This window comes from Sus scrofa, chromosome 4, assembly GCF_054392235.1.
Source record: "Sus scrofa isolate SSC_HxYL_T2T_F1_AM1 chromosome 4, Sscrofa_HxYL_maternal_Yorkshire_Landrace_v2.0, whole genome shotgun sequence".
NCBI lineage: Eukaryota > Metazoa > Chordata > Mammalia > Artiodactyla > Suidae > Sus > Sus scrofa.
Window position 1 is genome coordinate 108305354 of NC_139386.1, and position 25790 is coordinate 108331143.

Here is a 25790-nt window from a genome sequence, read left to right on the forward strand (position 1 = left end):
ATGAGGCATGATAACATATCCAGGTTAATATCCAGGATTCAGCCTCCTAGCTGCTCGTGGCCCACGTCCAAGGCCTCCAGGGCAAAAACACCAAGTTCAATATCTGAGCCGGTTCAGCCTTCACCAGCTGTGTGGGAGGCAGGCTGGGGGAAAATGAAACAAGCAGGTGTTCACAATCTAGGCGAAGAACTGATGCAACCCCACAAGTACAGGAGTAGAAAACAAGCAGGGGACGGCGGTGCCTGGGAAGCTGGGAAGGTACAGCATCTCGGCTGCCCATTTTTTGAGTTTTCTTTTGTAAGAAAAATTTTGTATCAAAGTATAGTTGATTGACAATGTTCCTTCGATTTCCACTGCACAGCAAAGTGACCCTTTGTTCATACGATCTTCCACCATGTTCTTTCAGAGGCTCGCTGCACGGGACTGCAAGAGGGCCCGCTTAGCAGAGGGAGCCAGGCTGGGGCTGGCTGCGAAAGACTCCTTGCCAGGTGAAGTCTGACACGGGCCCTTGCACAGCAGAGCCTTCAGCAGGTTTGCATGTCTGGGAGGAGCATGGGCAAGTCTGTTTTAGAACGATCCCTCGGATGAGTCAAGAAAAAAAGGAGGGGAGACAAATGACCTGACTCATGAAATAATCCAGATGAGAGGGGAAGGCAACACCAAAAAGGCAGAGTCAAACATTTCCCAAGGAACACGCAGTACAAATGGAGGAAAAGGATCCTGGTGTTGGCTCGTAGGCCAAAAAGACTGATGGCTCCTAATTCTTGCCGCCATGGAGAGAGAGGAAAGAAAGTCACTCCAACCTTTGGGAGTAGTTCTAGGTCCAGACAAAGGCTACCCAGTGAGAGCAGGTGTCTAGAACAGAGGGAGTCAACGAAAAGGCTGAAGAGGCCACTGACTCTGATGTTGACAGCAGTGGATGAAGGGAGGGGGGAGGAGGCAACAGAGACGGTGAGGGCTGGGAGTCAGGGCTTCAGAGAAACAAAGGGTCACCAGAAAACCAGAGGAATTAAAGAAATTCAGCCCAGAAGAGAGGCCATGGAAGGGAAAAGGCTTGGGGTGGGGAGCAGTGCAGAGGGGTTGTAGATTGGATCAGATGAATCAGGGAGCGAGCTGGGCACCATGCTAGGTCCACAGTATGTCTTTATATCCTCCAAGCGACCACCCCTCAAGTACCACTTATCACTTCTGTGCTTCTTTTCAAATGGGAGGAATCCACGGTAACAGCAACGTATAATATAGCTGAGGTTATTTTGGTCCTCCTACAGAAGCAGGTCTGGGGCCAAGGTCAAGCTCAAGAGAACCAAGCCTTTAGCACAAAATCTGACAAGGTGCTAGTGAAGGTGAATTTCAAGACCACACCACCTGATATAGATGACAGTTGAGAGGCAGGGGTTGATAACAAAGCTCGGTTTAAATGAGGCACCTTGGAGAAGAGTCTAAATATTAAGTGGATCACCACCCCCAAGGTCACCACCCATCCCTTCTCCCAGAGAACGCACCATCTTTCAGATAAGTATCCAAGGCTGACAATGCTGATAGGCTGCACGGTGGTGAGCGGTTATCTCCTGAAACCTTAAGTTAGTTCACCACTGTGGAGACACCAAGAAATCAGAGGCACCCACGAGGTCTTTTTAAATATATTTTTATTTCTCAAACTCAAAGCTTTATTTCATCAAGTTCTAATACATTTTGCAATGACAAGTGATTTCACCTGCATCACATAAGAAGGTCAGTGACCGTGACACCAAAGAGGAAACCTCACACATCCTAGGCACCCATAAGAAAGATTTCAAAGGCTAAGCAGATATAGAATAACAAAAAAGCTCCCAATTTAGTCTAATTCATATCTTTTCATCTATAGTAATTTGGAAATTAATGGATAAAAACTGAATTTTCCTAAAGCAACTATCTTTTATTCATTAAAAAAAAAAAAAAAAAAAGACCAGATGGCTTCGGTTTTAAAACACCCACAGATCTATGTTATTTAACGACTTCCTCTTTAGTGGATGGTCTTCTAACCTTCCTATGCAAACAAACACGGAAATTTGCACCAACTCTCATTAGCCCAGGGAAAACTCCAAGCTTTTTTTTTTTCTTTTTCTTTTTCTTTTTTTTTTTTTTTTTTTTTTGCTTCCACTTAAACTATTTTTTAAGTGATAGGTAAACAGGATTTAGAACTTGAACTCATAAAAAGGCATTTTTCTTTCCTGATCCTCTCCTTGGAAATCTCCACAAATAATCCTGAAAAGTTGCCAGGTCTCTTTAAACACATCCCCCGCTCCATGCCCTCCCTTGGTCCCCTGAATGGAACTGGCTGAATTAAAGTATGTTCCAAAGTCAGCTGTGACATTCTGGTCTCTGCCAGATTGAAAAATTCGAATCTAACCTTGGCAACTGGAAGTTCCTTCGCCTCACAGAATCCACCCCAAGGGTTCTCCCTAGTGTGGAGCCCAGATACCCAGGAAGCAATGGCCCCAGGGAGCATCAGGGTCTCTGCTCCCAACTAGATAACTACCATTTATTCTCAAGAAGAGGACGTTTGAGCTCGGAATCTAGCTGCATCCTAAGATGAGGCACCGGTTCCAGAAAGTTAACTACAAAGGAGGTATTCCTAAAGTTAGGAAGTTGCTTTTGAATGGCACCATTTCCCAACGTTAACAAAGTGGTACTCGCTCAAATCCAAATCTACCGTGGAGGTAAGGGGCTAGTGCTAGCAGGGAGGCTGAAGGACAAGCAGATTCGGGGCTTTAGCAACTTATTAATGCGTCACCACAAAATACAGGTTCACACACAGCTCACTGTGACTCAAATCCCTTGGGGGGAGAGGGGGATCGCACTGGGGGGAAAAAAAAAAACCTTGAATGCCAAACCACATCTGTTAGCACACATCAGGAACCCAGCATCTTCCTACCCGACCCTCCCCATTGGCCAGGTCCTGCCAGGTGTGAGCCAGGCCACCTCCCACGTGCCATCAGCAGGAGCCCAGATTTGAAGGTGTCAGTGATGTAGATTCGTGTCAGAGTTGAAATTACTGAGTGAGGAATAGTGTCTCGCTGCCAAGTTAAGATTTGAAGGGAAGGTGAAGCTCGAGGCCAGGAATTTAGTGTGTCCCCTTCTGCCAAGACAAGGGGGGGGAAAGGTACTGCTTGAATCTCACAGCTGCTCAACCTGATGCCAAGAGGCAGGCTGGGGTAATGAGCTGCGGACTTGCAGAAAGCTTCAGAAAACTGCTCAGAGTCCTGAGGCAAATAAGGCTGCTTACGTTTCTATTAGAACTTGCACTTGAACTTTAGTGCCCTTGGCCACTGCCAGGTTTCATATTACTCAACACACAAAGAGGAACCACTGGACTCAGTACAAGTTCAGTGTACCCGGTGCTTGTGTGAGCAGCACGAAAGGCGGGTTTCAGCTAGAATTTCCAGACACCTGAAATTCAAGGTTACCTGGTCTGCTCCGAGGCAGGCAAGAGGCTCACAGAGCTGGGCCAGGGTGGTGTTTAAAAGTGCAGCTTTTTACCCTGACGGCTCTAGAGCCCAGATCTACTGTCCCGCTTTCAGGCGGCTGGGCTGACTGAGAACTTCAGGTCTACCGAGACAGCCACGGTGCAATGGTGGTAAACAACTGGGCAGGGGCGCTGGGAATTTCTAACAACATCTGTGCCTCCCTTCATCCTCAAAGGAAGACTAGTACCAGATTGGGGGGGGGGGGAACAAGCAGAAAGAACTCCAAGGACAAACCGGCAATTTAATGCAGTTAATGTGATGCAGTTCTGATCCTATCTTCCTCTGGAGCCTCATTATGCTGATCCTCAAGCCTTCGAGTAGAGGCAACACTGGCTTCTGTGAGCAAGTGCTTATGCCGGTGGCTGCGTCCAATTTCAAAGCTTTGGTGAAACAGCTCTGTCATTTTTGTGCAAACATGTTGCCATCTGACCACAAGGGCAGCCTTTTTAGGTTACAGATGACCACGTAGTTGGTAAAGTTGGGGTTCACTCTTCATTGCCCTTTTTAACATGGAAGCACGCCAGGACTCCTCGCTGCCACCTCAGTGTAGAACTAGCCTTGACTCAAAGCCAGTGAATTCAAATACAACCATGGCTCCCAGGGAAACAGGAGCTGATTACACTGAGAAGTGGTTTCTGTTCACCTCGCCCACAACATGGATACCAACTAAGCAAGCCTTGGGTTTCGGTCATGCCCGATCTGCTTTCAAGAGGACCAACACACCACCTTCCAGAAAAAAAAAAACAAAACAAAACAAAAAAACAAAAAACCTGAAAATAGACTCTTTAGAAAAAGGTAAACCACCCCTTTTCTACTACGCGTTAAGGTAACTTCATTGCTTCAAACAAGGAGAAAGCACTCACTCAGGGCTTGGGATGTGTACGGCCACAGGAGAAAGTCAAAATCAGGAGCATGGATTTGATTGGATCACTTGACAAACCAAGCAGGATGGCCACATTAAGTTGCTTTGCCCTTGATACCCCAAAGTGATGCTTTCTAAGAGATCCCACAAAGTTTCAAAATACAAAGTCCCTTATCTTAAGCTACTGGGAAAGCAACAATAGCCTAAAACTCTCCCATTTACTAAGCTTGCTTCAGATTAGAGAGATTAACACTGTTTTCCTTCTAAAGTGCAGAGTATAAACACGTGTGGTCAATCTATCAGAGGAAGAAGATTCTTCTTCATTCACGCAGTTCTTCCCAAGTACACTAGCAGTCATCACCTCGAGGTGCCTCGGCAGCACACAAGGCCCCACTGTGGAAGGAGCAGCCACCTGACACGCGGCACAGGACAGCAGCTGCGACTCTAAAGCAATGTTAAACCAAAGAACTCTGCCTGCAAGAGCGGGCCTCTCCACAGGTCACAGATCCACGGAAATTCCTGCATTCCTCTGCTGCCCAAAATGCCTGGAGAAGGAAACCACTATTGTTGAAAAGTAAAAATACAAACAAAAGCAAACACAATCAGCCAAAAGTACTCCAGAAAAACAGCCAGTCATACTTGGAATGTGACCAAGATGGGTTTCCGATTAAAACATGGGAAGACCCTCACATCAGTTACTGCAAGGACTTTAGACTCACCACAATCCTTAGTCTCGGGAGGAGCAAAACGCAAAAGTGATGAGCTGATGGGGGGGGGAAGGGTCATTCAAAAAGAATTCCTTACTTAAAAGAAAAAAACTGAACATTCACGTTTCCTATTTACAAGCACCCCCCGCCCCAGCCGCCACCACCACGATTTTACTGAACATCATGTTGCACATTTTATTTTGTTTTCAAGTTACATTTCCAGAAAAGGTCTTTTTTTTTTTTTTTTTTCCTTTGTCAGCGATAATCTCAGTTCCTCGTGATAGCACAGCATTTAAACCATAAACCACTTCCAACCAGATCGCAATGCTCCAGCTTTGGTTGACTGACACGAGGAGTCCTCAGCTCTGCTGACAGAGAATAAACACAAGCAACTGAGTCCCTTGAACAGAAATTCAACCACAAGAGCACCCTCACGTTTGCCATTTTCTGCCTAAGACTCCGACAAGGAAATGGACTAGCCGCACAACTTTCCTAACTGCTGAGAATTCCAAGTGAGGGCCGACGTCGCCCGCCCTGGGCCCCAGAGAGGGGCCCAGCAGCCAAAGACTCCTGACACCTGCCCGCGGGGCAGACCCCGTCTCAGTGACCGCACGGAGCTCGGGCACCCCAGTGCCGATGTCTGGGGCCCGGCATGTGAGTGTCCGTCTTGGAAAGATGTGCACAGGTCATACTTCCTATAGCATTTTCCAAAGTGGCACGGGCATAATGGGTCCCTCTGGGGTTGGCTCATGATACACAGTCGACCCGTTCCAATGGGCACACACACACACACACACACACACACAAAAAAAAAAAAAAAAAAAAAAAAAAAAAGCAGAATCAGAGCTGAGTTCCCCTTTAAAAGCCAAACACCTACATCTAGAAGGAGGCTCCCCTACCCGAGAGCCCTCGCCCTAGGGGGGCTGCCCCTGTGGAAACCCTCGGGTCTCAAGGTTAGTTACAGGGCAGCCAGGTGGGGTAGGGCTGGCTGTAGGGGAGCGGAGGGTGGGCCACGTAGTAGTTGTTGAAGTTGCCGTCGCTGACGTAGGGCGCGGGCTGGTAGTAGCAGGTGACGGTGGTGGCGTTGGGGATGATGTTCTGCTCGGCCAGCACGCGCAGGGCCAGCAGGGAGATGAGGTTCAGGGTCTGCCTGCGCTCGTGGCCCATGAGGCACACGGTGCTCTCGTTGACCACGCGGCGCAGGGTCATGAGGTAGTCGTACTTGCTCCGCTCCTCCTCGGCAAAGTGGTTCTGCAGGTAGGTCTCCAGCTTCCTCTGCTGCTCCAGGATGTCGGGGAAGTCGATGAAGAACCTGGAGCACATGTAGCGCTCCAGGGTCTTGATCTCGTCCTGGTCGGTGGGCCTGAAGTCCCGCACCAGCAGGTTGCTGTACTTGAGCAGCCCCCCGCCCCGGATCTCCTCGGGGTTCTTGGTGGCGATGAGTCTGTTCTGCAGGTGGTCGAAGGCCTCCTCGAAGTCCCCATACACGCTCTCCCCGATCACCGTGGGGTGCAGGTGCTCGGAGATGGGGTGGCTGGAGCAGTCATAGAAAAAGAGCAGGGAATCCAGGATGATCTGGAACGAGTCCACGCTGAACTCGAACTGGCGCCGGATGGAGTCCACAAACTTCAGCTCCACGTTCCTGCCGTTCTTGTTGGACAGGGAGATCAGGCTCCAGCGGTCCGTGTCCGTGCAGACCTTCACCAGCTTCTGGACGTAGGCCTCCTTCAGGGTGACTGGACTGATCTTGAGCTTGCTCACGCCCTCTGGCAGGAAGTTCAGGAGGGAGCACAGAACCACATCCCTGACCAGCTGGAACTCCGCCTCCGTGGGAAGGGCCACGTGAAAGATGAGGTCCAGGTCCTTGCAACCCAACCCGTTGTCTTTGACCAAGACGTGGCCGGCCGCAGAGCCGTTCAGCCGGATGTCCTGCACTTTGATGCCCGCCTCCTCCAGCTGGCTGCGGACAGTCTGGACGATGTCCTTCAGCGTGATCTCCAAGGTGGGGAAGTTGCCTCGCCCGTGGATGGGGACCACCTCGGTCAGGACCTCGTGCAGCCGGCTCACCTGGTCCCAGTTGAGCACGCTGAAGGACACGCAGTCCCTGGCACTGCTGCTCTCCTCTGCCATCTTGGGCGATGGTCTTGCCAGGGACACTGGAAGGGAGGGGGAGAAAGAGAGTTAGGGTTCACTCTACGCGGCCAAGCGGCTCCGGGGACCCGGGGAGGATGCTGGTTTCTTTCTGAACATCTTCCTTCCTGGCCAAGTGGTAAACGGCACCTACCGCTGGGTGCTGCTGTGAGGGTTAAATGAGTTAAACACGTCAAGACCAGGGCCTGCGTGGAGTTAAGGACAAAATACACACAAACGTACCCTATACCAAGGCTCACACGTTTTTAATTTTGCTTTCTATCAGGTCTGTTTGTTCGGGTTGCTGGTTTCCTCTGTGTGAGAGTATCGGGTAGGGGGCAGAGTTTGTGTGTGAAGGGACGAAAACTTATCCAACCAAGTAACCTAAACATAGCATCATTCCGTGGAGGGTCTGGAAGTTTTGCTCATTTTCCTCGTTTGCTATGGAAATCACCTCTCCTCGCTGTGGCTCCCTAACTACACCTAGGCTGCAAGGCTCAAACAGAACATACCACCCACGAAAGAAGATTCCTTCACTCTGCGAATAGGTGGATTTTCAACTTGAAGCTACAACCGCACCAAGAAGAGGGAGTCCGCCTAGTCCTGCGGGAATCAAGCCCACCACTCTCATCCCCCTCGCTTACAGGAGCCGGCTGCCCTGTAACAAGCTCTCCTGTTATCCAGGGCAGGACCAAGGAATCGGCTGAAGGACAACATTCCTGTGTAACAAAGGGTTAGGTCAGCTAAGGAGTGGAACCGCTCTGCCCAGCAAGGAGGCCCCCCGCACAGGATGTGGGAAACCTGCTGGGGCAGTGTGATCTTTCAGCTATATTTTGAAAAAGAGTCCCTTCAAGCTATTCAAGGAGAACAAAGTTAGCACACAGTACCAGGAGAAAAGCATGCTTCTCGCACTTCGCCTGCTAGAACCACAGTTACCAAAGCAGTTTTCAGCCAAGCTACGCATTTCAGAAAAATGAAGCCCAGCGGATCGCTGGAAATCCTAAGGTGGAGTAACAAAAACAGATATATTGGGAAGTCAAGTGCCAGCGGGTCCACATGGGTCCCACATGAGCTGGATGGGCATACCAGGTGGAGGTGCCATCCTCAGACTTCGCCAGAGAGAGCTTCTGCCACCCCCTTCACTTTTCTGCCTTCCTAGACATACACAATCCATCTCAGTGGCCTGCAGTTTCACTGTCTGGAAGCTGCTAGTATTGCATGCACATCCAGCATGCAGAGTCCCGGGGTAGAAATGTGCGTTTGCAGTCTGGCATGGGTGCCAAGGATCCTTGCTTCATCTATGGCACTCGGATGGGGTGATTGTCACTCTGTGGTGGGGCCCCATGGACACCCCAGGAGCCAGCCATTTAGAAGGAGGGTAAGAACACAACATCTCAATACAAGGCAGTGTGTGGGCAAAAGAAAATGTCACATAAAAGGTAGGGAAAGATGTGTCCCTTGATTGGGATGCAGGAAGGCCACCAAAGAGCTCACTTATGGGGCTGGGACATGAGCCCACAGAGCTGTTGGCTGGGGTTGAGGGGCAGAAAGCAGGAGGCAGTCGACACCTGGCAGGCCGTCCAGTCTGGCCATCATGCGCCTCTCCTCAAGCCCGATCTCCTTTAGTATGTAGGTTCGGGGACTGAATTTGCTTGGCTGGCAATGGGAAGGTGGATCCCGTGACCAAAGCAGGCTCTGGATGGGCGTGCTTCTGCTTGCTACTGAAGAACACTTGCCAAGGGGAAGATAAAAGTGTCCCTGCAAACCTGTTTGGACAGTGCTAGAAGCCCCAGGCCACCTAGATTATCCTACCAAAGCACTTCCAAGTGGAGGATACCAAGCAAACTTTGTGATGAAATCGTGATGTTCACTGGGGTAGCCTTGGATTTCAGGTCAGATTTGGGACTGCAGAGTTCCCTTTTGAATGTGCCCTATACCCCCTTGGATCTTTGGGGCCCCTTTAATGATGTGTGTACAGGGTACTTGTGCCCACTAGGCAAGGCCCTACACAGTTAAGTTCAAATGGTCCCTGAAAGGGACGGCTCCAGCTTTGTTTTGCAACACGGCTCAACTATGATTTGGTGACAGAGATTTCTGTCTGGTATGTTGACATCCCTATAAAAATACAACTTGCTTTACCCTGTGTATCAGCTGTTGGCGTGCTTCCGAGGCTCATATCTACGATGCAGCCAGAAGTCACAGCCACAGAGGAGCTGCAATCCAATCAGTACTTGGAATAGAAGGAACAATTAATTTTAAGAAAATCTCCAGGAAGAAACTCAATGGTGTTGTAGAGGAGAAGAGCTGTTTTGACTCATGCCTTGTTTTTTTTTTTGTCTGTCTGTCTTTTTGCCTTTTCTAGGGCCGCTCCTGAAGCAAATGGAGGTTCCCAGGCTAGGGGTTGAATTGGAGCTGTAGCTGTAGCTGCTGGCCTACACCACAGCCACAGCAACATGGGATCCAAGCCGCGTCTGCGACCTACACCACAGCTCACGGCAACGCCGGATCGTTAACCTACAGAGCAAGGGCAGGGATCAAACCTGCAACCTCATGGTTCCTAGTCAGATTCGTTAACCACTGAGCCACGATGGGAACTCCACCTTCCTTTTTTTTTTTAACGTTTTGTTAAAAAAGAAGAAAAAAGAAGACATTGTCTAGAATTAAAGTCAGGACCACTCCCACCTCTAGAATAGTGGTTCTTAGCATTAGAAGCGAGACATCTAAGACCAGGGAGAATCTGATGAAAGCTATCGCTCCTTCTTGGGGTGGGGGGAGGCAAGCAGTACATAGGCCTGAAAATGTTCATGTTTTCTAAACTCTCTCAACTTGTAGTAGGTTCAAAGTTAGAATCTATTTGAGACTGAAAATCTGTATGGTTTATATGGGAGGAGGGGCAGGAATAGCCAGAAAAGTTACAAAAAATAGGAATGATGTATACTAGCCTGGTGAGAGATATTATGAAGCCACAATCATTGAAACAGTATGGTAATGGCACAAAAGGACACAATGATGAAACGGAAAATTTTAAATCTAATATATAAGGGGATTTGGTATACAATAAAGGAGGCATTCAAAATAGTAAAAGGAGATTTTTGAGACATCTGGATTGTTACTTAGAGTTTAAAAATAAGTGAAGATGGCTCCTTAGACTGTGCCAGTCTAATATCTCAATGAATGAATCAAAGACTTACGTGTAAAAGATGAAACCCTAAAAGAGCATTAGAAAAAAAAATACACACTTACACAGAATAAATAGATAGTCCTCTCTAAATCACATAAAAGTCACAAAAATGATACATTTGCCTATGTAAAAATTAAAATATCCACATAGTAAAAACACCCTAAAGAAGTGAGAAGACAAAATTAGGAAAATATTTGTAACATTAGACAAAGTATGTCCTTAATGAGTAAGGAACGCCTACAAATCAGAGATACTAGAATCCTAATAAAATAGAAGGGACAAAGGACAGAACAGTGGCTCAGACACACAGCATATTCAACCTTACCGTAAGGGATGGGCAAATTCAGACTTCAATGCATCATCTGTACAGACTGGTAAAGAACAAGAAGTCCCTTCCATGGGTTCTCCGTGAAGAATCACGTGGGACTCTCAATTTTAAGTGGACACACTCTTTGGCACAGCGATTCTACTTCTAGGAAATCTACTTTGAATTTTATCCTAGGACTATATACTTCAAGCACGTACAAGGATACTCAGTGAAGAATTATTTATAAAGATACAGTCATCAGTCAAGAAGGTTAAATGACTTGATGCATGTATACAACAGTATATGAATGCATGCATTGTCCCAAAGAATGGTGGCAGCTCGAACTGTATGCATATGAAATGCTCATCAAGGTTTATTTGCAAAAAATCATGTGTGAAACAGTGTGTATAAAAGCATAAGTCTATGCTTATACAGTGAAAAAAATCCTCTGGAAGAATTCACAGGTAGTTCAGGCTACACCAAGTACCACTTCTAGGCTGGGCGACGGATACAAGGAAAACTTATTTTATCTCTTTTGAAGATACGTGCGTTAGTTGAAAAAAATGAAACTCTTATGAGCCCGGTTCAAAAATCTTTCTCTTAGGAGCCTTCTAATCTGCTACCTTGGGTAAATCCTTCAATTCCTTTCCTCCTCGCCCTCCCCTCAAGCCCCATATTCATCCAAAATCAAGTGCACTTAGAACTTCCCCTCCAAGCCTTAAAAGCTGATCTCTAGAGGGTTGGGCAAGGGAGGAGGGACAGTTTTTCTCTAGAATGGCTTCTAGGCAATTTCCTATTCATACAGTGTGTAAAAGAAGAAGTCCATTGTTTATAAGTTAAAAAAATTTTTTTGAAACAATGGCTAAGCCATCTCATCTATGCCATTCTGTGTTTAGTATCCAGAAATGTCTTTTGCAGTTTTACAAGAATTGCTATTCCTCATTTCAGACCTGTTACAACAGCTATCCTTATGATACTGTTGACGACTGGCTACAGTTGCAAAAACCTTAATAAATGCAAGAAATGCTTTTTCAGGAGCCTAAGATGCCTATGGTTGGCATCTTCCATGTCAACAACGTTAGCATATATAAATAATGGAGTTAGAAGTCTTAGGGGAAAAAAAAAGTGGTCTATATAAAAGCACAGTGTGGGACATAACAGATGCCGAGTGCATGGCATAGTTTTAAATTCTCCCAATTTACCATGATTTAGATATGGAGGAGCTCCTGAAGCTATTAAAGGCTCACATTTAGGTTGAGTTCATATTTGGTGTTGAGCTCATTAGAAGAGCCCCAAATAAGTTACCTTACCGATGCCTGCTAAAAAGGAATTCTTTGTTTCCCCTCAATCCCAAGGGTTTCAAATATCAAACGTACATTTACAAGTTACTTAGACAAACATGGCATTACTAGAATAAATCCAAGCCATAGGCCCATAGTGCTTAGATAAGACATCAGAGCTTGGTGTAACAGCTTTAGTTTTAATTAACCACTTGAGATCGACATTGATATAATCCCCACAGAAAAGAATCATGTCAAACATACAGTGTCAACTCATGAAAGGTCTTGGTTAAAGGCAAATTCTAATTAGCAGAATGAATGAAATAGTAGCTAGGAAAAAAATTAATTTGAAGTCTGGTAAATTCAAACCAAAGTGCTTACATCAAACACTTTTATTGTCTGAGAAACAGATTCACTGTATTTTGCACAATAGAAACTGGAAATGGTGGGAACCCTGATTTCTCACTGATTGGAAAATCCAGGCACCTTTTCACAAGTGGGGATGCCTAAGTGCCTCCTCCGTTTAAGCTATTTCATCTTCTAAAAAGTTTGACTTGAGCTGAATGACTCTCTTAGATACCCTTAAATCCCCTTTTATCATCTGGCTACAGCAGAAGGGTAAAACAACACATGAGTGGAAAACAAGTTTGCAGAGACGGCAGCCAAAGATGAGAGGGAAAGACCCCCTGAGCCCAAAAATGAAACTAAGCCCCTGAGGTCAAGACGACACCTGACTTTCCTTCATTCCCCACTGCCTGGGACACTCAAGGCAGGGTGATGTGAAAACCTGTTTGAGCTCATTTTGAGAAGGAAAACAAAGCTACATCTAGTCCCGCTCCCCAGCTTATCTAGATCCCAGAAACGAGAGTGACAGGCTACAAAAGCACAAGGGGACTGCAGGTGGGCATCAGCACAGGCAGGTGGATGGGTTGGAGGCGGACGCCAAGGGCATGTGCAACCCTCCCAGGCCTTCTGGTCGAGGGCTTAGGTCAAGTCAACACTGCTTCCTCTTTGTGCCCGGCATTTGATGTGGACGCTGCCCAAAAAGTCCTCAGCAGGCTCCAAGTTAGACATTATATAGTTAAGCCTAGGTCTGGGACATTTCACATGAAAGCTCCAGAAGGTTTTGTGGAAATGCTGCTGCGATGGGAGATGCGGTGCTCTTGGCCGCACAGCTGTCCATGAAGACAACTGAACGGCCCCCTCTTTCTTTGTGGGCTCTAGAACACAAAAGAAACTCAGGCACATTTCAGCGTTCCTCTGATGACAACACACCCTCTCACTGTTAACCTCATGCTACCCCAATGGCCCGGATCTTCCTGGCAACCCTCTCCAGCTCGGGGTCAGAGACCCAGCCATGGGCAGCGACCAAGCCTGCAACAGACCCCAAGGAGGGGGGTATGCGCAACGATGCCCTCTGCTGTCGCTGGCTCCTGGCTGAGGGGGGACCCCTGTACCCAAGGCTGTCGTCTTCCATGCAGACTCTTCTCTGGGCACAACCCAGGACACTTTAAGCAAAAAGAAAGTACTTCACTGCATGTAAAGGCCTAGAGAGTTTAAGCAGAAGCGAAAGCAGATGGCAACGCACGTCCTAACAGCCTGTCCACTGCTCCCTCATCTAGCGGAGTGAATGGAAACCACAGCGCTGGGCCTGCTTCTTGTTTTCCTGCAAGTGAGGACGGAGAGGGGAGCACACAGGCCCGTGGAAGAGTGTTCAGTACAAGCCCCTGGCATCTGTTCCTGGTTAACCCTCGCTGCGCCCTGAGGAAGCCACGCCTGCATCTTACAGGAAGAATAAGGATGGCAAAGGTGGAGCGAATGGACCCCAGACACCCTACTCCGGAGCTAATGTGCTGACTCCTGGAACGGGCGACAGCTTCCACCAAGGTCCAGTTCTGCCTCTGGTGGGCAGGAGGTGGGGAGCGGGCAGGAAGCACAGACTCCGAACCCACACATCCGCGGGGAAGACCAGTTCTCGCTGCTACCAAAGTGATCTCTTCTAAAACGGAAACTGTACTGGTCTTAGACCAAAAAAAAAAGGAGGTCCCGGCTAACAACATAACTATGACACTTGATCTTCCTTATCCCCTCCGTACCCCGGAAGGCAGCAAACGTCCGTCCACCACCCTTTCCCGCCTGCTTGAGTGAGACTCCAGGTGAGCGAGAGACATGAGTCAGAGATCGGCGGCTTAAGGACACCTCTCAGAGAGGCTCCAGAAAAGATAACTCGCCGGCCCCACTGTGGGAAATGCCAGCTCTCAGTGGGGGCGCAGGCACATCAGCTGTTTCCTAACCAACATTTTGCTAAGCCTCACTTCCGTTTCCCACTGGGTTAATTTTACTACTTGAGGAGCTCAGGCTGGTACTGACAGGTGCAGAGCCTTCCAGGGAGCTCTTCACGTAGAAACAGCCACAGCCAGGGGACCCCAAATATGACTAGATGTTTGGCCAGGTGCCCTAATATGAGCCACCAAACTATTTGACAAGGTCCCAAACAGGCAGAGAAACAGCGCTGCAAGGGTTTCAGCTGGATCAACTCCTCTGACTCCTTCAACAATCCTCTGAGAGAGAGTTATCCCCACTTTACAGGTGGGGGAGCTGGAGAACAAAGAGGTACACGCATTGGTAACTGTCCAAGGATGTGCTGCTGGCTGGCAAGTGGCAGAAATGGGATTTAGGAACCTCCCCGGGGGGTGGCAGCTTTGGTGGCTGTGCTGGGGTGGGGGCAGGGCTCTGAAGGGAAGCTGGTTGCTCAGGTAGTTGTAGGAAGGAGGGGGCAAGAAGAAGAAAAGGGGAGCAAGATATGAAGGTTTGTTTTAAGATGTGGGAAAGAAGTTGGCTGGACGTGCAAAGGCCCCCGGCAGGACGTATGGCCAGACGGCAAGTGCCGAAAGCAAGGCCGAAGCATTTAGAACGAAAGAATCTAACAAGTGTCAGGACAGAAACTCCCTCAAAACTGTCATGGAGTTGGGGGTGGCTCCCCAGCCTGATGGGGCCACCCCAGTGGAATGTAATTAAGCAGAGACAGGCTGACAGTCTTGGAAATGTTTGTTATCCAGGAACAAGGGCTGAGAGATGACAGCCCAGCATCTTCCCTTCTAAGGGAGCTCCCGGGCGCTGGCCAGCCTGGGAGGCAGCGGTGGTTTCAGAACAAGCAAGTTGGAGGGAGAGAGAAGCCAGGAGTGGAAGGAACTGGGACAGACAGCCTGCTGGACAAGCATTAACAGGACAAAGTAATGGCCCAGGAGGGAGCTTTTAGGAATGGGCTGATCCCGATCTGGCTCTGCAGCTCAGGCTCGTGCCCAGCTCATGGAATAAAGGAACGGCTGCTGGGATTTGCTCCGGAGGCTGGAAGATCAGGATTGCACATCTGCTGACAAAGCACCAGAATGGGACACTCCCTACAGATGAGAGGGCAACTTTACTGGATCCAAGAAACAGACAACCCAGCCAGGGCTGCAGAGAGAGGGTAAGTAAATTGGCAAAAGGTGACCAGGACCCCAAGGGCTGGCACGGGAAGGAGAGCTGAAACAGACTGACAGATGTGTGCACATGGAACCTAAGACCAGACACCTGCCCCTTTTCCCACCTGCACACGGTCTGACCCTTGAGAGTCTTTCATCCTCAAGAAAGAGCCAGGCACTTGGAATGACCATGGACTTGATGAAAGCTGCAGCCAGTAAGTGGGTAGAAAGGAGAAACACCAGGATCAACAGGGATTCAGCCTTCTGTGAAGAAAGCCCCCCTTACTCCTTGAAATCCTTGGGAGGTGAAGGCCAAAGTTATCAAAGACCAGGGGGAAGCCTGAGGAAGCCTTTTGTCTGCCAGCCCCTCGGGAGGGCCCTGGGCCCACCACCTGCCAGGGGGCCACATTGTGGAGTCTCTTCCCCTGCCCCCAAATACACGACAAAGTCAGATAGCTGAGAAGCACACCTGTCTTTCATGCACATGGAATGCAAGTTGAGAACAGATGGCCCAAAGCCACAGAACCAGATAAAATAATGCTTTGTTTATTAAAAGGACAGTAAGATGTATTCTTGGTTAACTTTTTCCAAGAAGTTATGTTCACAGCTGCCCACAAGCACCCACAAGCGCACTCTACCTCAGTTCAAGGAGACAAGTGCCCCACGCCCCAAAGCTGTGCCCAGAGAAGACGGCTGTCCGGCTGCGACACGAGCCCTGCAGGTGGTCTTTTCTCACTGGGCTCCAGCACGTTTGGCCAGAGGCCTCAATCTATTTTCTCAGGGTTATCAGCATCCTTCCAGCCATTCAGCACTGATGTTTACTAGACTCGAAAAATTTGGTTTGATTCCCACGGCAACTGGGATGCTGCCTGAGCTGAACGCAAAGTGTCCCAGAAGGAAGCAGAAGCAGGTACAGGGGTTCGTGCCCCTTCGCTCTGCCCCCAGCTTTCCCAGGGGGAGACTCCCCACCAGTGCCAACACAGTCTTTGTGGTTATCAACAACCGGGCCCTGTCCACAGACACCCATCCTGAGCCGACTCCGCAGAAGGCTCTCTCCTGTCTTTCAAAATAGGACGCTTAAGCAAGTGTGGTTGGAGAGATAAAGCTGGAAGGACTCATGCTGTGGCTGCAAAACAGCATGAGACAGAATCAAAACACGGGCCCAGATGTTATAACAGGGACACCGCAGAAGTTCAAGTGCTTAAAGGAATACCCCAAATTGCTGCAAATATAAATACTAACAAGGTCAGAACATAGATATCTTTGCATGGGCGTGAGGCAGAGAAGCCTTGATTTTTTCCCAAGGTGTCAGCATGATCAAGTGCTACATACACAACTTGAAATGGAAATAATCCTTGTTGCTTCTGGCTACCTCCCTCCCTCTTTCTAAATCAAAACTATTACAGGTCTGAACTCATTTAGAGATCCCCAGGACAGCCCTATACTTTCAGAGATGGACCAGGCTGAGAAAAAGAGGACGATTCCTAGGAGACTTTACCGTGAAGATGAACGAGTTTACATACATAGGGTTGAAGCGCTGACAGCTCCAGGTTTTATCAAGGGTTGTGTCCACAGGCTACTTTGCCATCTGAATCTCCAGTTTAGAGCTTTGAACACTTGTCCGAAATGAGGACCTCGGTCAGCTAAAAGCTGTCTCATCACCAGCCTCGTCACCAGCAGCATCCCAGGGCGTTACCAGGAAAGGGATAAGCAACTCTTAGTCGGTCAAAAGCAGCACGTCTCCTTCTCTGGACACAGACACACCCCCATCCCTGCTACCTAAGCATTTCAGTGAGGATGCTAATTATGCACAGGTCCATCCCAGTTCTAGTTTCACATAGATCCTTCCCGGCAGAGTTAACTTTTGCATAACAGGTACCCAACCTCCAGGGACTTAGCAATGGTCTCTGTGACAACATCATAAACACTGCCAAGAACAGAAATTCGAGTAGAAGGGCAGGCGGCGGTGGAGGTGGTGGCGGCGGTGCAGGAGTGGGATTAAAGTCAAGGAGCGAGACCATGGGATAGCAGCTATTTCTGCACCAGCTGCAGGTGAGGTGGCCAAACCGCCTTGTCTTTGGTGTCCCTCCCCGTGTGAGCCATAGAGGCCACATGCATGGCTCACTGGGGTGATTAATTAGCATTTACCAAATCCTGGGCTGTTGTTATTAGACATCTCCTAGGCACCTTTTACTTGAAAGTTATTTCCTCTTGCATTTTCAAATGTTAGTTGTTAATAGATTTAAATTGTTGATGAATTGTGGGAGTCGCGGTCCCCTGCCAGTCTCAGAAGATTTTATCTGCTATTCTTTAAAATTCTATCACTTTATGATTATTCTCTAAGAAATTACAGAAAAACAACTGAACGAGCACAGGACCAGGACTCAAACATCCTGTGTTTTAGGGTCAGGGCTGACTCACACGGTGAATGATTATCAGTAAGTGTGGCCACAATGACTGAGCCTCCTTTGCTTCTTGTAGGTATGTGAGAGCCTACCACGTTCCCAGCACTGTTTGAGCAGCTCACGCTCCATCAGAGGGCAAGCGGCCGAGAGCTAGGTGCTAGATCACACTCTTCCTCCAAAACGCTGCATTAACCCTTGCCTCCCATGCAAGGAGAATCAGGATTTGAGAGTGAAACATTTTTGTGGATGGTCTAGACCTGTGCCACCCAATACCAAACTGAGATGTGCCACGAACCTAAATTATACACTGGATTTCAAGGACGCCGTATAAGGGGAGGAAAAAAAAAAACCCTCACTAATATTTTTATATTTATTACAAATTAACATGATAATATTTGACATGATGGGTTACATAAAATTAATTTCACCTGTTTATTTTTACCTTTTAATGTGCTTACCAGAAACTTAATTTTGACTCATATTTCATCTGATGATGAAGCTGAAGGCAGAACCTGAAGAGGCGGAGATGCTGCTAGGACCAGAACCTGGGTGTCCTGACAACTAAAGGGGCCTCAGAGGCAGGGAGGGGCTAGGTGTAAGGCCACAAAGGGCCTGGGCACAGGAGACAGCAGCAGTGCCACTGTTCTACCCAGCGACCCCAGGCCAGCACCTGGACACATAGTAGGTGACCAATTAGTGCCCACAGCAGCTCAGGTCAGACCTCTGCCCAAGACTGGCCAAGCCCCCCTCAGCATCAGCCGGGACCGTGGTCCTGGTGCCCACCTCTTCAACCATCACAAGCACAGGTCAGGGAGAAACAGGGTGTATTTGGGGGGGAGGGGCAAACTGCCAAGGGAGGTGGATTACCCCTCTTCCTGGCCTAGTAAGGGCTCGGAAGGTGACAGAGGCTTATGGCAACACAAGGGGGGGGAGGCAGTTCAGGATTCATGGGTGATTATCTTCTCAAATGGTGTTTACAGGGAGCAAATAGACAGACATGCACCTTTGGGTGCTCATCCAATTTAAGATTTGAAAAAACCAGCAAGTCAGGTACAAGGTAGAACTACAAAGCAGCACTGATGAGGAGGGTGTGGGATAAACGGATCCCTGGATGGGGTGAGATCAGAAGCCCCTGAGAAAGGGCCAAAGCTGGATTAAAATAAATTTGGTGAGGAAAGAAGAACATTAACTTTTGAAAATCTGAGTATATATTCCAGGGGCAAAGTAGGGCAGCTAGGAAGAGAGGTCAAGAAAGGTACAGATCCCCCAAAGGTGCCCCTCTTCTAGGGGGATGGCCACTTCTTCTGAGTTCTTTTATTATTATTATTAATATTATTATTTTGCTTTTTAGGACCGCACTCATGGTATATGGAAGTTCCCAGGCTAGAGGCTGAATCGGAGCTGCAGCTGCCGGCCTGCACCACAGCCACAGCAACACCAGATCTGAGCCACATCTGCAACCTACACCACAGCTCACGGCAATGCTGGATCCTTAACCCACTGAGCAAGGCCAGGGACCGAACCCGCAACCTCATGGTTCCTAGTCGGATTCGTTACCACTGAGCTGCAACATGAATTATGAATTCCCCTGTGAGTTCTTTTTTTTTTTTTTTTTTTTTGGTCTTTTTGGCATTTCTTGGGCTGCTCCCACGGCATATGGAGGTTCCCAGGCTAGGGGTCGAATCGGAGCTGTAGCCACCAGCCTATGCCAGAGCCACAGCAACGCCAGATCTGAGCCACATCTGCAACCTACACCACAGCTCACGGCAACGCCGGATCGTTAACCCACGGAGCAAGGGCAGGGATCGAACCCGCAACCTCGTGGTTCCTAGTCGGATTCGTTAACCACTGCGCCACGACGGGAACTCCCCCGTGAGTTCTTAAGGTATTTTCTTTTCGGGGCCAGGATGGAGAGCCGGCGGGAGGCAGGGAGAGGCGGCAGGCCATGGCTCTCATGGAGCTGCTGTCTGCAGCTGGAAACCAGGGCAGTGATGGCAGTGGGAAACAAAAAGTGACAAAGACAGAGACTCAGCAGAACTAGCATGGAGTGAGTTTGGGGAGAGAAAGGCTGAGTGAGCTGTGTGAGGTGGTGCTGGGTGGATGGGCAGGCAGGGAAGAGCCTGGCGGCAACAGGCCTAGAGCTGGGCCTGAGGACTTTCAGCTGTTGGCCAATTAGTCATCACCCCTTGCCTCCAAACCTACTCGCCACACCTCCCTTTTAAAGAAGGCCCAGAAGCCACCCAGCACTGGGGCTCAGGGCTTCTGATCTAAAAATGTGTTCTGGCCCCTCGGCCCCCGGGACGCCATCTCCCACCCTGAGAGGACCGGCAGCAGGACGCCGGCGGAGCACCGGGTCCAGTTACCAGAAGCACCTCTGCGTGCCAGGCCCCGCTCTGGGCACCGGGCATTCAGCCATGAGCACAGACCCCTGACTCCCTGGGGCTCATGTGCCCATGGCTGCCCCAAACTGGCGAAAACCAAGGGCCTCGAGGACGTTCTGAGGCCACCCCAGCTCCTCTCGCACCCAGAGCATTCCCACTGGCCTTTTCACACGCCCTTCCTTCCCTGGGCCGCCTCAGCACCTGGCACCAGCTGCGGCCCAGCAAGCACTTAACCACTTACGGACTCGGTTGCTGTTATCCAAGAAGTAAACACTCTACACAGTTGGGTGACCTAGACTCCAAAAAGGCTCTGAGACTAAAAAACATCCTCCACGAGAGTTGCTTAACATCAGCAATTATTTCTTGACATTCGTTTTGTTTCCTATTGTTCCAAGAGGTTCTGCAAACAGTTCTAGAACAGGCTACGGGGCTCAGCTGAACAAAATCTATTAATTCTAAACAATTCATAAGGCTTTCTTACATGCTGAATTATATGAAGATGCTTCCTCTAAGCCATTTATATTCCAAATAGCAGCTTCCTTATTCATGCATGTAGTGAAAGGACAAAAAAAAAAGGTTTTGAGACCAGAAGTTCCGGAAGCCTCACAAAAGATCAGCACTACTGCCATAACCAAGTGGCTTTACACACTCGACCGATTTTTTAAACACAGAGGTATCGGCCTCATCATCATACCACTTAAACTTATGCCAATTTATTGAACTTGCTACCGTCAAAACATCAAGAGAGAATATTTTTCTATATTGCCTTGTTTACCTCAGTGACCACACAAAAAAGCAATGGACCTTATCTAACCGGAATAATGTTTCATCCCAAGCAACACCTCAGACTCCGCATTGCTTCCCCTTAAACCCCGCCCCGCTCCCCCCAACAACAACAACAGACACAGTCCAGAGTCTGGTGTGGGACTGAGAAACCCAAACACAGCCTCCCAAGTTTAACTGAACTCATGAAACTAGTCCTGAGCATCCACAGGACGAGACTCTCTAGGTAACACAAATGAGGTTTACCACATCCGTTCAGAGCTCTTGGCTTGTCATTCTTTAGTGCCTGACCCCATGCACACAACATATCAAAGATGAAAATGAAAACGGGGTATTTATTTGCTTAAGCAGTTGAAAAAAATAATGTCCTTTTCCAACTTTGTATTCAATGTGCCCAGTTTCTGGCACTGGGAGAAGAAGGATGCTCCAGCGCGCTCTGGGTTATCTTTACTTCCAGGCAGTTCCCTGGACTCTTGGAAGTGTGAGGATTTCTCTGTTCTCGGATGGGCAGCGGGTGCACAATCTGGCCTGGCCTTGACCACTGGGGGATGCAGACTCGGTAGAGATGGGGCAGGGGGAGCTTCTGCGACTCAGGAGGGGATTTTGGTGGCTCCTCGTACTCACAGGAGAGCTGAGGACATTTAACAGACAGAGCCACGGGTGCTCAACTAAATCACATTCATTCTGACAAACAGGCCAAGGGCCAAATCCTTTCCCTCAAAGTCACCCCAACTTAATCTCCGGGTACAAGGTAGGAATCGTGGAAGAAACAACCTAAAGAATGCTGCTGTTTGCTCTCTGCGCACACACAAGCTTAAGAAATTAGGGAACCTTGTTGAGGCTAACCATTTTAGAGGCCTCCTGACAGAGAAAAAGGGTTTTGTTTTTTTTTTAACGTTGATGTTAAAATTACCCGCAGCTACCTGAATGATTATATACAATATACCAAACCCTGCTTTCTGAAAACTCCTTATTGAGAATAAATGTACTCGAAAGATGAGGGTACAACTTAAGACCAAGGTTCCAGTTATCTCAAGTAAAAGCTTGACTCCAAAGATACCAAGCTTTCCATCTTTGCAAACAAGAACGTCAAACCCCTGCTGGTCCAGCTTTGAGCTTCCCTGAAAGGGAAGAGAAACGTCAGCGTTTTCTACTCCCCGCCACCCTCTTTGAGGGCAGGGCTTCAGGGTCGCCTGTGTGGGTCTCACTCCCTTAATACCTCTGGAGGTTTAAGACAGCACGATTCTTGGTAAGCGCTCCTACTGCCCTGACCGCTGCCTGGCTCGCTGCCTGGCTTGCTTCCCTGCCAAGCTACTCACGTTGAAAGGCTAGTGTAGCCAACAATGGCCACTCACATCCCCCCTGCAAGGCAGCTGGGCCAAGCCCAGGAGTCTACTGCAGGAGGATTTAATAATCTTAACTTTATTTCCTGGGGAGGTTCAAGTTCCCAACTCACCTCCTAACTATCCTGAATACCAACTGTCACCATACAAATTGGCTACCTAGTCTTTATAAACGCTGGATGTTTAAAAGTGCAGTTGAAGCACTCCACGGTTTGCATATTCTAACTCCAGAAGCAATCAACAAACGTTAAAAAAGCAGCAGGTCCCTATTTGAGACAACGATTTAGGCAGCCCTGCAGAAGCCTCCCTCTGGACAAAAAAAAAAGGGGGGGGGGTTGCAAGGAGACTGAACAGATCCTCCCCACAGGGTCCTGCCCTAACAATCGGTTCTAGTGCTCCTGGATGAACCGGAGTTCTCCAGAGAAACTCGCCAGGCACTTCCCCGGAAGTCGTCTCTTCCTTCGAGGTAGCGCCGATTTGTTTCCTCTCGGGCAGGCGTTCCGCGTTTAGGTGCACAGGCTGCTACCCTGCACTCGTCAGGTTCGTCACCCTCCTCTGGCTCCCTCCCACCTTCGCGATCTGAACTGTGACACCTCTCTGGACAGCCGTGCCCCTAAGCCGCCCGCGGCTCCGCTAGCCCAGTCAACGGACGGCCGTGGCTTTCCGCGTACAGGCTAAGCAAGTTTCATTCCTAAAAGGGGAGGAACCAGGTCGCAGACGCCGTCTTCCCGAGAGAAGCAAAGCCCACGCGTCACTCGCTTGGATCACTTTGCTGCTCTCGGCGTCCCCAGTCTAGTGCGAGTGCAGAAGTTAGAGATCTCCGCCCTCTCCCTCAAACCCTGGCGCTGGCACCCAGCAGGGGGAGGGTCCCACCCCTGTCCTCCCCTTCCCGGACTGATACAGCCCCCGACCGCTGCTGTCTCCAACTGCACCTTCCAGAGCCGCCGCATTCGAATTTGCGCTCGGCCGGCCGGCCAAGGTGTGCGCACCCGCGGGAGCGCCCGGACGAGCCCGAGAGACCGCAAGCAAGGGAGGAGTGGTGCGGCCGCCGTCGGACCCGGGGAAGGAGCTGAAGGCCCCGTCACATACACTTCAGCTGCTCGGCAGGCTCCGGGCCAGCACGGAGCCCGCGGGACGCGCGGAGCAGGAACTCGCCGAAGTTTGCCAGGCCCGGTCGAAGTCTCTCGAAAGTTGTAGCTCCCTCTCGGAGCGTCTCGCCTGGCCCTCGGGGGCGACAGGATAACGGGGGTGTCGTCGCTGGAGCTGAGGGGGAAGGGGGCACAGGGGCCCGGCACCTGTCCGCACCTCACCTCGGGGCCGCGGCGTCCCCTCCGGGCTAGGCGAAGACTTAGGCTCCTCTCGGCTGGAGCGGACCCCCCGAGAGCAGGGCGCGCGGCATTCTGGGACCGCGCATCCTCGCACCTTTAAAGGAGGGGGTTGGTGGACTCACCTGGGCGGCGGCGGCGGAGGAGACCACAGAGGCAGGTCCTTGGCGTGGGCAGCCCCCCAGCAGGAGCGGCGCGGTCACTACAGCCCCCAAGCAGCGGTACCGAGTGAGCAGTCCTGCCGCCGCCCCCTCCGTTTTTATATGGCCTGACCACGCCCCCGTCCGCCGCCACCGCCCCCACCCCCGCCCCTTAGCCTGCCCTCCCGGGGGAGCGAGGGGCGGGGCGGGGCGGAGCCGGCACCCACCAAATCCTTCCGCCGGGGCGCTGACGACGAGGGCAGGGCGAAAGGTGCCCTCTGATTGGCTCCTCGGGTGAATGGTTGCCGAGAGACGAGTAAATCTTCGGCGGCGGGAAGGGGCCGGGGTGCCAAAGGAGATAGCATTGCGCAGGCTCAATAGAGAGGGGCTGCCTTGACAACCCCCCCCTTAACTTCGGAGTTACTCAGACTCCCTTTCGACTTTCCACTACCTTCTCTTTTGCTGGTGGTAGCGCATAACTTATCACCCAACTGCCCCGCGCCCAAGTTTTTTTCCAGCTCTATTCCGCTCCCTCGCGGGTCTGTTTTTTTTACTTCTCTGGGAATTTTAGCTTTAGTTCCCTCTCCGGTAGTGGGGAGTGAAGCCCCCACGCCTACCCCGGACTCGAGTTTTTCTTTTTTCTTTTTTTTTTGCCATTTCTAGGGCCGCTCCTGCGGCATATGGTCAGGCTAGGGGTCTAATCGGAGCTGTAGCCACCAGCCTATGCCAGAGCCACAGCAATGCAGGATCCGAGCCGCGTCTGCAACCTACACCACAGCTCACGGCAACGCCGGATCCTTAACCCACTGAGCAAGGGCAGGGACCAAACCCGCAACCTCATGGTTCCTAGTCGGATGCGTTAACCACTGCGCCACGACGGGAACTCCCCGGACTCGAGTTTTGAAGTCGGGGAGAACACTTGTTTTCTGAGCCAGACGAGCCTTCCTGATCCCCCAAGCAAATTGGCTGGAGGTCATTGGGGAAAGGGCCAGCACAGTTGGTTCTCTGGAGCGGTTACCACCTGTGTGCAGTTAGCGGGACTAAGGGCCTGGAGGAATCCATCGCCAAGCCTGCAAACTGCGGCAGCTTCAGCCGTACTCTTACTCGTACTCGGAATGTCACAGGGCTCAGTCGTGTCTGTTACATAACATGCAGGCGGGGTTTGGACGCTGTCCCGTCACTCCGTAGCAAGTGGTTTCGAGTCCAGGTTCTAAATTCAGATTAACCTGGATTGGGATCTCTATTCACTACCTAACTATCTGTAAGGCCTTGGGCAAGTAACTTAACCAACCCTCCATAAATCTCCATTTCCTCACCTGTACGGAGGGACTAAAATCGGAACAGCTTTGTAGCGTTATATAAGTATCAAATAAGAAAATGGAAAGTTATTAGCGCAGTGCCTGGTGTAAAGTGTGTGGTAAATGTTCTTTATATCAAATAGTAGGTCTTGCATTTATTGAGCTTATGCTAATCTTCTACTGGGTGCTAGGGGAAAAGACTACTTCCTAGATGCAATATTTCTCTACCTGGCCCTTTCCACCCCTGCCTGAAATAAGTGTGATTTTCAATGTCTGCCAGGATAGAGTTCTCAAACATGAGAGGGGAGGGGGCGGTCCCCTGCAACATTAATGAATAGGATATCAGTATGAATGCTTTTAGGGAAAGCTACAGTGATTCTGTTGTTGGACATCAAGTCAAGATAGATGATCTAATTTTTTTTGTTGTTGTTTTCCTTTTTTGTTTTTGTGGTACAAATTCGGTAAAGTGCTTATGTGTACAGAACGATGAATTTCTCAATATGTAACTACCACCCAGCTTCCTCATGCCCCTTCCCGTTCAGTGTGCCACAAAAGGTTTGAGCTTGGTATGGATGAATTCATAATATGTGCACTTCTGTGTCTAGCTTCTTTCACTCAACAGTGTGTCTATGAAATTCATCCGTGTCACTGCATGTAACAATGGTTCATTCTTTTCCA

General features: G+C 49.6%; 1 protein-coding gene across 8 annotated transcripts; it reads right to left on the bottom strand.

Annotated features, from left to right (window-relative positions):
* Positions 1–1629: 1629 nt before the first annotated feature.
* Positions 1630–23910, bottom strand: TENT5C (terminal nucleotidyltransferase 5C). Of its 8 annotated transcripts, none has more exons than XR_014842834.1 (3): positions 23800–23904; positions 5953–7231; positions 1630–4232 (listed from the first exon to the last, which is right to left on the bottom strand). XR_014842834.1 is itself a non-coding variant. In XM_085020700.1 (2 exons), the coding sequence occupies exon 2, from the start codon at positions 7203–7205 to the stop codon at positions 6030–6032; it is 1176 nt and encodes a 391-aa protein (XP_084876826.1). In that variant the 5' UTR covers positions 7206–7231; positions 23660–23904; the 3' UTR covers positions 1630–6029.
* Between the last annotated feature and the right edge of the window lie 1880 nt (positions 23911–25790).